Below are 15,576 nucleotides of genomic sequence, written 5' to 3' on the forward strand. Positions count from 1 at the left end.
TAAAGGCCACCAATAAGAAGAAGAGACATGCTTGGGCCAAGAAACAGAAGCAATGGACATTAGTGGAAATCTGTCCTTTGGCCTGATGAGTACAAATTTGAGATCTTTGGTTCCAACCGCTGTGTCTTTGTGAGACGCAGAGTAGGTGAACGGATGATCTCCGCATGTGTAGTTCGCACCATGAAGCATGGAGGAGGAGGTGTGATGGTGTGTGGATTCTTTTCTGGTGACACTGTCAGTGATTTATTTAGAATTCAAGGCACTTTTAACCAGCATGACTACAACAGCATTCTGCAGCGATACGCCATCCCTTCTGGTTTGCGCTTAGTGGGACTATCATTTGTTTTTCAACAGGACAATAACCCAACACATCTCCAGGCTGTGTAAGAGCCATTTGACCATGAAGAGGAGTGATGGAGTGCCGCATCAGATGACCTGGCCTCCACAATCACCCGATCTCAACCCAATTGAGATGGTTTTGGATGAGCTGGACCACAGAGTGAAGGAAAAGCAGCCAACAAGTGCTTAGCATATGTGGGAACTCCTTCAAGACTGTTGGAAAATAATTCCAGGTGAAGCTGGTTGAGAGCATGCCAAGAATGTGCAAAGCTGTCATCAAGGAAAAGGGTGGCAACTTTAAGAATCTAAAATCTAAAATATATTATTTTGGTTACTACATGATTCCACATGTGTTATTTCATTGTTTTAATATCTTCACTATTATTCTACAACATAGAATATAGTAACAATAAAGAAAAACCCTTGAATGAGTAGGTGTGTCCAAACGTTTGACTGGTACTGTAAGTCTGAATACCAGCTACTGAGAAGTGCGTAGGAAATGTGTGCACAGGAAAGGCGTACATTTCCTAAATCTGAATTGGGCCCTAAGAGAAGAGGGAGGAGAAAAGAAGAGGGGCTGATTTTTGTTATGATGTTCAGCCTTATTGAATTTGGATTATTGTCCAGCCAGATGTAAATGATAACAACACATCATATCAGAGGTTATCTTACTCCTCCTCTCTCTGTCTTACACATGCACAAACGCACACACTCACACTTTTTGCCTCTCTTTGCTTCTCCCTGCTCTTATCGGAGCTCTATGACTGTGGCTAATGGTACATTCCCATCTCTTAGCTGTGTGATTGGTACATTCCCAGCTCTTAGCCGTGTGATTGGTACATTCCTAGCTCTTAGCCATGTGATTGGTACATTCCCAGCTCTTAGCCATGTGATTGGTACATTCCCAGCTCTTAGCCATGTGATTGGTACATTCCCATCTCTTAGCTGTGTGATTGGTACATTCCCAGCTCTTAGCCGTGTGATTGGTACATTCCCAGCTCTTAGCCATGTGATTGGTACATTCCCAGCTCTTAGCCGTGTGATTGGTACATTCCCAGCTCTTAGCTGAGTGACTGGTACATTCCCAGCTCCTAACCATGTGATTGGTCAGTCCCCAGCTCCCAGCCATGAGATTGATACATTCCCAGCTCCTAGCCATGTGATTGGTCCATTCCCAACTCCTAGCCGTGAGATTGGTCCATCCCCAGCTCCTAGCCGTGCTGAAGCCTCTCTGTCTCCACAGCCAGACCATTCAGCCTGCAGGCAGCAGCTCGACCCTTTCAGACGGCCAGTGTGGGGGAGAACGTTGCTGCCGTACTTCTGTGTGTGAGAGTGTGTGTGTATAATACTCTATATGTGCATGACTGTGTGTGTGAGATAGTGGTTTAATTAAGCAGCCTCTTAGGATGAGCGGCAGAGGGAGACAGACGGTGCTGTGATTGAGAGTTGGTAACATCGCCTCTCTTTGCCGCCTCACCCTGTCCTCAACCCATCCTGCCCTTCTCTTCCTTTCCTCTGGCTCTGATCTACAACACCGCTGGGATGTTTTCTTCTCCAGGATCCATGGACGGAAGACAGAGGAATAGCTGTAGGTACCCACCATAGATATACGTACAGTATATATGCATATAATTATATTTCTATGCTACTGACACCCGCTTGTATTGGTTTATTTCCTTATTGTTTTTTGTTTGTGTCATAACGTCTACATGCTAATGTATGGTGGACTAGCAGATGTTGATCCATGCATGATTATTAGATAGTTGTAATATTTGTAGATATGTTTCTTCTTCTTCCTGGTAGCCTTTTTTTAATCTGGTTTTCTTTAAAAAAAATGTAATCTGAACTTTGATAATGGTCATAGTTGTCACAAAAAAATTAGTAATTCTTTGGTGGTTGTAGATGAATCTCTAAACGGGTTGGATTTAGATTCAAACGTATGGATTTCGTTTCAAACGTGTATTTAATTCATATCAACATTATTTGATGTCAAACATTTGGAGTGAAGAGGATAAGATGCAACCACAACTGAACACAGTAATACTAAGATACGTATGTTATTAATGAATAACAAAACATCTGCGATGGAAATTATTGGTGCTGTAGCTACCAGTGATTGATGGGTGATGTGGCTGATTGTGACAGCTCAGTGTGGGCGTGCACACACACACACACACACACACACACACACACACACACACACACACACACAAACAAACACAAACACACAGGAGATGAGAGACTGAAAGCTTTTTATTGCTTTCATTATTATCGAACCCCCCACTTCCCTTCTCCTTCTGCCCTTCCATCTATCTATCCATCCATCCATCCCCCACCTCCGCCACTCCCTCCTCCCTATCTCCTTCCATACATTCACCCGTCCATCCCCCTCCTCCACCACTCCCTCCTCTCTATCCGCTTCCATCCATCCACCCACCCATCCATCCCCCTCCTCCACCACTCCCTCCTCCACCTCTCCACCACCATGTTCAACTCCCTCCTCCCTATCCCCTTCCATCCATCCACCCATCCACCCATCCATCCCCCTCCTCCACCACTCCCTCCTCCACCTCTCCACCACCATGTTCAACTCCCTCCTCCCTATCCCCTTCCATCCACCCACCCATCCATCCCCCTCCTCCACCACTCCCTCCTCCACCACCATGTTCAACTCCCTCCTCCCTATCCCCTTCCATCCACCCACCCATCCATCCCCCTCCTCCACCACTCCCTCCTCCACCTCTCCACCACCATGTTCAACTCCCTCCTCCCTATCCCCTTCCATCCACCCACCCATCCATCCCCCTCCTCCACCACTCCCTCCTCCACCACCATGTTCAACTCCCTCCTCCCTATCCCCTTCCATCCACCCACCCATCCATCCCCCTCCTCCACCACTCCCTCCTCCACCTCTCCACCACCGTGTTCAACTCCCTCCTCCCTATCCCCTTCCATCCACCCACCCATCCATCCATCCCCTTTGTATGTCTCAGGACATTCATGTTCCATGGTCTGTTAAAACAGCCACACATTTTGAAAGCAGAATATTGGATGGTTAGGATGGGATGGTTTGACAGTGTTTAGGAAAGAGATGTGACAGGACAAGAAAGAGATGGGACAGGACAGCGCTAAGAAAGGACAGGACAGGAAAAAGATGGGACAGGACGGAGGTAGGACAGGACAGGAAAAAGATGGGACAGGACGGAGATAGGACAGGGCAGTATAGAACAGGACAGGAAGAAAGGACAGAACATTGAAACTTGCTTCACAATAACAGTGCTGTAGAAGAGAGGGAACATTAGCTGGTGGATCTGAATAGCCCTTTATGATGAAAGCCAGAGGGAACCAACAACATTAGCAAAGCCAAAGAGAGAAAATGAAAGAAGAAGCAACTGTATATTGAAGGAATTAAAGGTTGCCCCCAAAGCATTGTTTACAGTGTGGTTGTGTGTGCGTGTGGCATGCGCGCGTGTGTGTATGTGTGTGTGTGTGTGGTTTGGTTTTTACTATCCTTGTTGGTATCGGAAGTCCTCACAAGGCTAGTAAAACAAGGAAATGTTATGTAATGAGTTACTGCAGTCTGGAGTATTTTAGCCTATTTGACAGATGTTGGCACATCTGGCGAATGGCATGATGTCTATACTGGGTTGGCACGATGTCTACACTGGGTTAGGGTTAGAGATGTATACTGTACACTGGGTTAGTCTTGGTTAACCCAGAAATAAAGTCCCACGTAATTGGTCAGCTGCTTGATTAAGGTCTGGGTCCATACGTGTGAAGAGAAGAGATGAAAAGATGCTAGAACGAGGAGCGGAACCGGAAAACAAGCAGCTCCACCCTCTCTCTTTGCAAGTTCATGTCCCCTCCCCTTACGAAATTTGAAAGATACCAACACCTGCAAAATCGGGATTTTTCCAAATAACCAGTGACAACCAAAAAAAATTGAAAAAAAACTACTGCATCTCGTTATCCCCGCATCCCATTCCTTCCCGATAGAATCTATGGTACCAGTTATGCATACATACAGTTGAAGTCGGAAGTTTACATACACTTAGGATGGAGTCATTAAAACTTGATTTTCAACCAATCCACAAATTTCTTGTTAACTATAGTATTGGCAAGTCGATTATGACATCTACTTTGTGCATGACACAAGTCATTTTTCCAATAATTGTTTACAGATTATTTCACTTATAATTCACTGTATCACAATTCCAGTGGGTCAGAAGTTTACATACACTAAATTGTCTGTGCCTTTAAACAGCTTGTACAAACAATAGTACGCAAGTATAAACACCATGGGACCACGCAGCCGTCATACCACTCAGGAAGGAGACACGTTCTGTCTCCTAGAGATGAACGTACTTTGGTGCGAAAAGTGCAAATCAATCCCAGAACAACAGCAAAGGACCTTGTGAAGATGCTGGAGGAAACAGGTACAAAACTATCTATATCCAAAGTAAAACAAGTCCTATATCGACATAACCTGAAAGGCCGCTCAGCAAGGAAGAAACCACTGCTCCAAAACCGCCATAAAAAAGCCAGACTACGGTTTGCAACTGCACATGGGGACAAAGATCGTACTTTTTGGAGAAATGTCCTCTGGTCTGATGAAACAAAATTCGAACTGTTTGACCATAATGACTATCGTTAAGTTTGGAGGAAAAAGGGGGAGGCTTGCAAGATGATGTGGATATATTGAAGCAACATCTCAAGACATCAGTCAGGAAGTTAAAGTTTGGTCGCAAATGGGTCTTCCAAATGGGCAATGACCCCAAGCATTCTTCCAAAGTTGTGGCAAAATGCTTAAGGACAACAATGTCAAGGTATTGGAGTGGCCATCACAAAGCCCTGACCTCAATCCCATAGAAAATCTGTGGGCAGAACTGAGAAGGCGTGTGTGAGCAAGGAGGTCTACAAACCTGACTCAGTTACACCAGCTCTGTCAGTAGGAATGGGCCAAAATTCACCCAACTTATTGTGGGAAGGTTGTGGAAGGCTACCTGAAACATTTGACCCAAGTTAAACAATTTTAAAGGCAATGCTACCAAATACTAATTGAGTGTATGTAAACTTCTGACCCACTGAGAATGTGATGAAAGAAACAAAAGCTGAAATAAATCATTCTCTCTACTATTATTCCACATTCTAAATAAACTGGTGATCCTAACTGACCGAAGACAGGGAATTTTTACTAGGATTAAATGTCAGGAATTTTGAAAAACTGAGTTTAAATGTATATTGTTAAGGTGTATGTAAACTTCCGACTTCAACTGTACATCTGTACACGAGAGATGAACACTGGGATGACATGACATCGTCGTATCTATCATTGATAATCTTCTAAAAGACTGTTGTAGAACCATATTGCGTCTTGCTTCGACAGGGCTCTCCAGAGATGATTTAGCATAACTTGGGCGTGAGCTTTTTTTCCAGTGAAACTAAGTAAAGTACAGTATCATCTGAAAAACCATTTGCAAGGTTTTGGAATATTCATACACAGAGAAGCTCTAATCTACTGTCTGCTTGGTTAGGGAGGAGACTCACACAGAGGCTGGACACACTGCTCACTTAACCAGCCACGCCAATGAAAACTGGCAACCATATCAGCATGCATGCACCCAGCCTGCCACAGGAGTCGCTAGAGCAAGGACATCACGGCCAGCCAAACCCTCCCCTACCCTGCACAATTGTGCACTGCCACATGGGTCTCCCGGTCACAGCCGGCAGCAGCACAGCCCAGGATCGAACTCGGGTCTGTAGTGACACCTCAAGCACTGTGATGCAGTGCCTTATGCCTTTGCGCCACTAGGGAGGCCCTTCCAAGCAGCCCAATTCTGATCTTTTTTCACTAATTGGTCTTTTGACCAATCAGTTTAGCTTTGGAAAAGAACTGATGTAAAATGTTCTTAGTGGACAAAAATATCAGAATTGGGCTGCCTGTGTAAATGCAGCCAGAGAGGTATTGGGTCAGTAAGGAAGGATCAAAACAAATCAAATATGTCACATGCTTCGTAAACAACAGATATAAACTAACAGTGAAATGCTTACTTAGGAGAAGGTGACACATTGGAATGTGTTGCAGTGCAAGCAGTTTAACAGACTAAGAAGTTGGAAACAGTGGAATATTACCAGTGGTGTACTGTGTGGTACTACTTTGTACTGGTTGCTTGGTTACTTGCTGATTTGGCAGTGATGTTCCCTACTCATGGTTCTCTCTCCCACTCAGGGTTAGTGCTGATTGTCCATCGGACTTGAGAATGCTGCAAGAAGGAGGAGGAGGAGGAGGAGAAGAAGGAGGAGGAAGAGGTCCATCTTGCACAATCTATTCATTGTTCATAAATGTGTTTAAAATAGGAGTTACTATGAGATAAACCATCACTGGAGGCTATGAAAATATATGTGTTGGTCACAGGAATAAGCCACCATTGGTTTACAGTTGCCTCATTGGTTTAAATGAGTGTGCTGACATAGAACACTGACAGTTCCAGCAATGAAGTGAGTAAGCGGTTCAAAATGAACATTAGATAGTTTAATGGCAGTGAATGCTTAGTGCTCTAATATATATAGTTCTTGGTAGATATAATGCTTAGTGCTCCAATATATATAGTTCTTGATAGATATAATGCTTAGTGCTCCAATATATATAGTTCTTGGTAGACATAATGGTTGGTGCTCTAATATATATAGTTATTGGTAGATATAATGCTTGTTGCTCTAATATATATAGTTCTTGGTAGATATAATGCTTGTTGCTCTAATATATATAGTTCTTGGTAGATATAATGCTTGTTGCTCCAATATATATAGTTCTTGGTAGATATAATGCTTAGTGCTCCAATATATATAGTTCTTGGTAGATATAATGCTTAGTGCTCCAATATATATAGTTCTAGGTAGATATAATGCTTAGTGCTCCAATATATATAGTTCTTGGTAGATATAATGCTTAGTGCTCCAATATATATAGTTCTTGGTAGATATAATGCTTAGTGCTCCAATATATATAGTTCTTGGTAGATATAATGCTTAGTGCTCCAATATATATAGTTCTTGGTAGATATAATGGTTGGTGCTCTAATATATATAGTTCTTGGTAGATATAATGCTTGTTGCTCTAATATATATAGTTCTTGGTAGATATAATGGTTGGTGCTCTAATATATATAGTTCTTGGTAGATATAATGCTTGTTGCTCTAATATATATAGTTCTTGGTAAATATAATGCTTAGTGCTCCAATATATATAGTTCTTGGTAGATATAATGCTTATTGCTCTAATAGACAGTTCTTGGTAGATGTAATGGTTAGTGCTCTAATAAAGTGTTGTTAATTTGACTCTGCCAGCTCTCTCTCTAGGATGTTGAGTGGGCCTGACAGCAGTAGAGTGACTCAGTTTGCCCCCAGGTTCCCACTCCTACGCTTTTCTTGTCTGCACAAACCAAAGTAGAATGCAGATAGCCTGGGCACTGTGTTCCCGTGAGTACTGTAGTGGAAACTCCTCTGTGTATGTGTGTGTGTGTGTTTGCTTTGCCATAATCATTATAGCACATGTACGCTGGATGCAAATGAAGCTATTAAACAAAGCAAACAAAGACAGAGTGGTCTTGTCGTTCTGGCGCCCCCCTCACAGTCATTAATCAGTTCACTTTGTCATTAGCAGCTCACCATCAGTTCACTTTGTCATGAGGCGCTCGATACATGAATGTAATTAATCCTGTGTGCCAGACAAGCACAGATGAGCATGTTGCTATCCCCAATCCTAACCCTAGCTTCATATCCACGTCACAGTTTAACCCTAGCTTCAACCCTAACCCTAACCTTTAGCCTAATCCTAACCCTAGCTTCATGTCCACATCCCCGTTCAACCCTAACCCTAGTCTCAACCACAACCCTAACCCTAGGTTCATGTCCACATCCCAGTTCAACCCTAACCTTTGTCTCAACCACAACCCTAACCCTAGTCTCAACCACAACCCTAACCCTAGCTTCATGTCCACATCCCAGTTCAACCCTAACCTTTGTCTCAACCACAACCCTAACCCTAGTCTCAACCACAACCCTAACCCTAGGTTCATGTCCACATCCCTGTTCAACCCTAACCCTTGTCTCAACCCCAACCCTAACCCTAGCTTCATGCCTAAATCCCAGTTTAACCCTAACCCTAGTCTCAACCACAACCCTAACCCAAGCTTTATGTTCACATCCTGGTTAAACCCTTACCAAGCCTCAACCATGACCCTAACCTTAACCCAAGCTTTATGTCCACATCCCAGTTCAACTCTAGCCTCAATCACTAACCCTAACCCATACGAACTCTCCACTACTGCTTACCGATCCTTTACTTCTAACTCGCCACTATTAACAGCGTAAATTAATTTCAGAGTAGACAATCCTTTAAGATGATGAGTTTATAAGAACCAAATTATATGCATTATTATATGTATTTAAAAAAATCTAATAATAGACAATAATTTGAGCTGATGCGTTTCAGAAGAATAAGGGAGGGAAATTGACAGCAAAGTTCTGTATTGTGAGTAATGTGCCCTCGTGAATGGTGTTTATTGCTAATCTGTTGTCTCTGTGGTGGGATGTGCTTGCGTTAGCCTACTTTCCACTATTGGGCTGGACGAGACAGCTCAATTGTGTAGTCTGGCAACACTCTAAATGGAGACCTGCAATCAGATAATGATGTCCAGTTTCATAGAGGCCCAGCCAAAACCCTCTCACAGAATACTAATATAATTTTACTGCTTATACAGTGCCTTCGGAAAGTATTCAGACCCATTGACTTTTCCGTATTTTGTTACATTACAGCCTGATTCTAAAATGGATTAAATAAATGTTTTCCCTCAACAATACCCCATCATGACAAAACGAAAACAGGTTTTTAGAAATGTTTGCAAATGTAAAAAATAAATACAAAATTAAATACCATATTTACTTAAGTATTCAGAGCCTTTGCTATGAGACTCGAAATTGAGAGCATGTGCATCCTGTTTCCGTTGATCATCCTAGATGTTTCTACAACTTGATTGGAGTCCACCTGTGGTAAATTAAATTGATTGGACATGATTTGGAAAAGCACACACCTGTCTATATAAGGTCCCACAGTTGACAGTGCATGTAAGAGAAAAAACCAAGCCATGAGGTCGAAGGAATTGTCTGTAGAGCTCTGAGACTGGATTGTGTTGAGGCACAGATCTGGGGAAGGGTACTCAAAAATGTCTGCTGCATTGAAGGTCCCCAAGAACACAGTGGCCTCCATCATTCTTAAATTGAAGAAGTTTGGAACCACCAAGACTCTTCCTAGAGCTACCCTCCCGGCCAAACTGAGCAATTGGGGAGAAGGGCCTTGGTCAGGGAGGTGACCAAGAACCCGATGGTTACTCTGACAGAGCTCCAGAGTTCCTCTGTGGAGATGGAAGTACCCAGAAGTACAAACATCTCCGTAGCACTCCACCATCAGGCCTTTATGGTAGAGTGGCTAGACGGAAGCCACTCCTTAGTAAAAGGCACTTGACAGCCCGCTTGGAGTTTTCCAAAAGGCACCTAAAGACTCTCAGACCATGAGAAACAAGATTCTCTGGTCTGATGAAACCAACATTTAACTCCTTGGCCTGAATGCCAAGCGTCACATCTGGAGGAAACCTGGCACCATCCCTACTGTGAAGCATGGTGGTGGCAGCATCATGCTGTGGGATGTTTTTCAGCGGCAGGGACTGGGAGACTAGTCAGGATCAAAGGAAAGATAAATGACGCAAAGTACAATGAGATCCTTGATGAAAACCTGCTCCAGAGCGCTCAGGACCTCAGACTGGGGCGAAGGTTCACCTTCCAACAGGACAGCGACCCTACGCACACAGCCAAGACAATGCTGGAGTGGCTTCGGGACAAGTCTCTGACTGTCTTTGAGTGGCCCAGCCAGAGACCGGACACGAACCTGATTGTACATCTCTGGAGAGACCTGGAAATAGCTGTGCTGCGACGCTCCCCATCCAACCTAACAGAGCTTGAGAGGATCTGCAAAGAAGATTGGGAGAAGCTCCCCAAATATAGGTGTGCCAAGCTTGTAGCGTCACACCTAAGACTCGAGGCTGTAATCTCTGCCAAAGGTGCCTCAACAAAGTACTGAGTAAAAGGTCTCAATACTTATGTAAATGTAATATTTCCATTTTCTTTTTTCTTTATTTGCAAACCTTTCTAAAAACCTGTTTTTCCTGTGTCATTATGGGGTATTGTGCATAGATTGATGAGGGAAAAAAACGATTTAATCAATTTTAGAATAAGGTTTTAACGCAACAAAATGTGTAAGAAGTCAAGCGGTCTGTATACACTCCGAATGCCTTGTGTGCTTTATAAGTGAACCTTGGTCATCCATTCTGATTACAACCCATTAAGAGTTGTTATGTAGTGATACCCACACATCTGTTTATTGGTGTGGTTGGAATATGTTTGGATGGAATACTAATGTCTATAAATACAGAGTTCTTCATCAGTCAACATACAAATATTTTATTTGATAGCACACATGAGCAATCAATCAAAAGTATTTATTAAGCCCTTTTTACATCAGCAGATGTCACAAAGTGCTTATACAGAAACCCAGCCGAAAACCCCAAACAGCAAGCAATGCAGATATAGAAGAAAGGAACCTAGAAAAAAACCTAAAGAGGAGCCAGGCTCTGAAGGGTGGCCAATCCTGTTCTGGCTGTGCCGGGGGGAGATTATAAGAGTACATGGCCATTAAGGCCAGATCGTTCTTCAAGAGGTTCAAATGTTCATAGATAATAATCACAGTGGTTGCAACAGGTCACTACCTCAAGAGTAAATATCAGTTGGCTTTTCATAACCGAGCATTCAGAGGTCGAGACAACAGGTGTGGTAGAGGGAGAGAGAGAGAGGGAGGGAGGGAGGGAGAGAGTGGGTCGAAAACAGCAGGTCCGGGACATGATTCAATCATCTTGGCACAGTATGTATGACTCATTTCATTTTTACAACATGTGCAATTCTACTATGGAGACACATTCTACAAGGGCAGAATATTTTTATTTCTCCGGGTTAACAAAGACGAAGCCAACTAACCACAGTAATGAAACACACTGGAGTCCCTTAGGAACCCCACTACCTTTAATTCATCCTTAAACAAAGCACAACACACACACATATGCACGTACACAGGCACACAAACACACACGCACATAAAAAAAATCACAGACACTCAAATACTGTACACACACACACCAACTACACTCAGCAGCACACATACAAAGATAAAGAGTGGAAGGGCAACAGTGAGTGATGGAGAGAACGAGTGGAAGGGCAACAGTGAGTGATGGAGAGAAAGAGGGGAAGCTAAAGAAAGAAAGGGGGAGAGAGACTGGGGACAGCTGCTGATAATGGGGACGTCAACTGTACCCGCTCTCTTTCTTCCACTCTATCTATCCCAGTCTCTCTCTCCCTTTCGTGACTTAGATCGTTCTTATATAACGGACTCTCCCCGCCTGAGAGAAACAGTTAGTGTCACTTCAGCTGTGTTGTCTAAATCTCCAGGCCCTGTCATCGTCCAGACAGACAGAGATGGTCAGTAGGCCCTGTCATCGTACAGACAGACAGAGACGGTCAGTAGGCTCTGTCATCATCCAGACAGACAGAGATGGTCAGTAGGCTCTGTCATCATCCAGACAGACAGAGACGGTCAGTAGGCTCTGTCATCATCCAGACACAGTCAGTCAGTTGCTTTTCAAAGGCCCAAGCTCTAGGGCAACTGATATCACAGCATTTTGTATCAAATTATTTCATGCAACATAGCTACAATAGTGTAAATGGGATGTTGTACACACCTGTAACCTATGCTAGTAACCACCTGTAATCAATGCCGGTAATCATTCATTGTTATTTGAGTTTAGCTGTTAAAAGCCCAGTGTAGGCAAAAACGTGATTTTATTCTGTTTTATATATACTTCCAAACTTTGAGGTTGGAATAACACTGTGAAATTGAGAAAATTATGATAATGCCCTTTTAATGTATGAGTTTTTGAAAAGACCGGCTGAAATGTTTGCCTGTTTTGGTGAGATGGAGTTTTGGCCTGCCTGGTGACTAGACCAATACAGACCAGTTCTAAACCTCTCTGCCAATAACATCTAGTTTTCAGTTTTCCCCTCCCCAATCAGACCACTCCCAGAAAGTCCTAGCAAAATTCTTGTTTGAGAAATTGTTCTTTGCTAAGAAGCGATTTTTTTCTTTTTGACAATTTTTATTGAAAAGAAATCACAGAAAGGTACTTCATTTTTACCCCGAAATTATTTGCTATTGAGATAAAAAAAATGGCTGCATTGGACATTTAAATGAAAAATGTAAATATCTCGGCCCTGTGTAGCGGATAAGGTGCCACCCCAGGTGAACGAGGCGGAGCCTGCCCAGGTTAATTTAAAGGAGGCGGAGCCTGCCCAGGTTAAGTTAAAGGAGGTGGAGCCTGCCCAGGTGAAGCCAAAGGAGGTGGAGTCTAGCCAGTTTAAGCTGAAGGAGGTGGAACCTGCCCTGGTGAATCTGAAGGAGAGGCAGAAGTTCTTTGAAGAGGCATTCCAGCAAGACATGGATCAGTACCTGTCCACCGGCTACCTGCAGATCACTGAGAGGAGAGGTGAGAGACCCACCTTAATGCCTTATCATCTTCAATGGAGAAGTATGGTCACAGTGACAGATGGTGTGTGTGTGTGTGTGTGTGTGGGTGTACATTTCCAATAAGGATTTACCCCAGTGTTTTACCCAAAAGGTTGACTTTTTTGTTTCAATCTACATGGGTCGGAATCTGTTTTACACTGGGCCATGGCTCCGGCGGACCTGCACCTTCTCACAAAACAACAGATTTGAATGATGCAGACATTGTTGATGTTGCTCACCACAAGTCTTTAGTGTCACACTGTTGATGGAAAAACAACAGCTTACACTAAGATAAAACACTGGCGACCCACTGGTGTGGGGGTCTCATTGGAAAAGCACCAGTTGTGTATGCGTGCATGTGTGTGTGTGTGTGTGGCTGGCTAATAACAGTTCCCTCTCTGTTTACTCTGCCCCACCCTGCTGTCCTGCCCTGCTCTCCTCGTATCCTTGAGGTATGCCGCCTCAGCTGTCAATCATCCCTCACAGTGCACTGTGTGTTTGTAACGCATGCACCACGTCATCTTAACACCGGTATTACAACAGATACGGTTCCTGCAAGGTGATGAATCCAGGACATTGATTGAATACAGACACCGCCTGGAATAATTTACAACAGGATAGAACCATAGACACCAGGCTGGAATCAATTTAGACATGACAGAACCCTACAGACATCAACCTAGAACAATTTCAGGGTTTCTGGCAAGTCAGTGAGGCTTGATTAAAACAATTAGCCTTCCCCGTAGCTCAGTTGGTAGAGCATTGTGTTTGCAATGCCAGGGTTGTCAGTTCGAATCCCACGGGGGGCCAAGTACGAAAAAAAAAATGTATGAAATGAAAATGAAATGTATGCATTCACTACTGTAAGTCGCTCTGGATAAGAGTGTCTGCTAAATGACTAAAATGTAATTATTCAGATCAGCTCTTTTGATGGAACATGATTTCTTGAAAGTTGTGTTGGTGAGTAGGCGCTGAATCTGTGGTTTCTGTTCATTCAGATTTAGCCACTTCCACACCCAGAAGAATAGTCAGTTAGCTAGCATGCAAGATTTTGTGGGTTCAAATATATTTGCCGAAAGCAGTAAATGATTTTGGCTTTTTATTTCTTTGAGAGTTTAAAAACAAAAAGACTTCAAGGCTCTTCCTGGACTCAGCCCCTTGCCGTTGCATTCTTGGTTTAGTTCGGTGGAGACTAACACCTGTGTCTTGCTGCTCAGGGCCAATAGGCAGCTTTTCATCCATGGAGGTGAACGTAGACATGCTGGAGCAGATGGACCTGATGGACATGTCCGACCATGAGAGCCTTGACGTATTCCTCCACTCTGGGGGAGAGGACAACAGCGTTGCCTCGCCCATGCTGGGTATGACAGACACACATACACATGTAAACAGACATAAACAGTAAACAGCAACTTCATACTTCGATTAGTTCTCGGGCACTGCACAAAACCTCCCTCTGTCTCTCAGGTCCAGATGTGGAGTCGTTAACCACAGAGATCACACTGCAGGTTCCCACCCAGGCTGAGCTAAGACACAAGCTGTCCTCCCTCTCCTCCACCTGCACTGACAGCCAGGACACCAAGGCCAGGGAGGATGAAGAGGGTAGGGAGGACCGCATCCACTGTCCTATCGGGGTGCAATCATACGAGACAGAGGTTCCCCCCAACACAGGCCTAGCAGGGAGGCCACTGCTCCAACCACTGCACCCACCCAGAAACCAGACACTTAAACACTGAGGACAGCAGCTCACAGGCCACGTAAGGGCCAGGGTAGAAGTGAAGACACTGAAGGGACCAAAACCCTGCGAAGACTGGTTGCTATGCACTGGATGCATGGAAGAGATGCATCATTTATGTTCACTGTATTTTCATCCGTTTTGTAAAGAAATAATTCCATGTTGAACATTGTGTGGTTACAGTATTATTCCCCCCAAATCTCTTGAATTGGTAATAAACATTTCACCCCCTTGTACTGCCATTTCTCATACTGATCCCTTACTACTATTTCAGAATGAAATGAAACTGGAATAGAACTACCCTGTTTCATTGTTCCGCCCCACTAGTCTGTTGATTTATATCCCAGCCTGAACCCTTTGAACACAGGGACAGCTGACCGGCGCCACCGCAGACGAGTGCGACGTACATTCACGGTTTATTTTCTTTACTAGAGGCCATTACACACACACCTGCATATGTTTTCATAACATGACTCTATAGAATATTATATCATACAGTTGCTTGAAGTAATGGAGTAATCACTCACAGGTGTGTGTGATTGGCAGGTTATTGCAGAGTGAGAGGTGGATTAAGTAGCCTCTCGGTCTGGTGGGGGGGGCTTAGTGTTGGTTTGACACCTTTTTGTTGTTACACCTTTTAGATATTTCCATTTGAACTTAAAATGGTCTGGTAGGGCTGGCCGTCTAGAGAGTCAGGACAGAACTCGCCCTGGACCCTGGTAAGTACGCCGTTTCCTGGGTACATTACAGACATCTGTCCGCTTACCCTCGTTTCACACTGAATGCACACATTTGTATCAGGTTATGGACCAGTTAGTCAGGCTTGGACCCCTAGACA

General features: G+C 43.8%; 1 protein-coding gene across 2 annotated transcripts; it reads left to right on the forward strand.

Moving 5' to 3' along the window:
- The first annotated feature begins 1,560 nt into the window (after positions 1 to 1,560).
- Positions 1,561 to 14,980, forward strand: LOC106588583 (dysbindin). 2 transcript variants are annotated; one of them, XM_014177729.2, is made up of 4 exons: positions 1,561 to 1,927; positions 12,720 to 12,983; positions 14,221 to 14,364; positions 14,471 to 14,980. In XM_014177729.2, exons 1-4 carry the CDS (start codon positions 1,882 to 1,884, stop codon positions 14,737 to 14,739), a joined length of 723 nt encoding a protein of 240 aa, XP_014033204.1. In that variant the 5' UTR covers positions 1,561 to 1,881; the 3' UTR covers positions 14,740 to 14,980. The 2 variants fall into 2 exon arrangements, with proteins under 2 accessions (XP_014033204.1, XP_014033206.1); XM_014177731.2 differs by having other exon boundaries at positions 14,230 to 14,364.
- The last annotated feature ends 596 nt before the right edge of the window (positions 14,981 to 15,576 follow it).

The sequence above is a fragment of the Salmo salar genome, chromosome ssa27 (genome assembly GCF_905237065.1).
Source record: "Salmo salar chromosome ssa27, Ssal_v3.1, whole genome shotgun sequence".
Classification (NCBI taxonomy): Eukaryota; Metazoa; Chordata; class Actinopteri; order Salmoniformes; family Salmonidae; genus Salmo; species Salmo salar.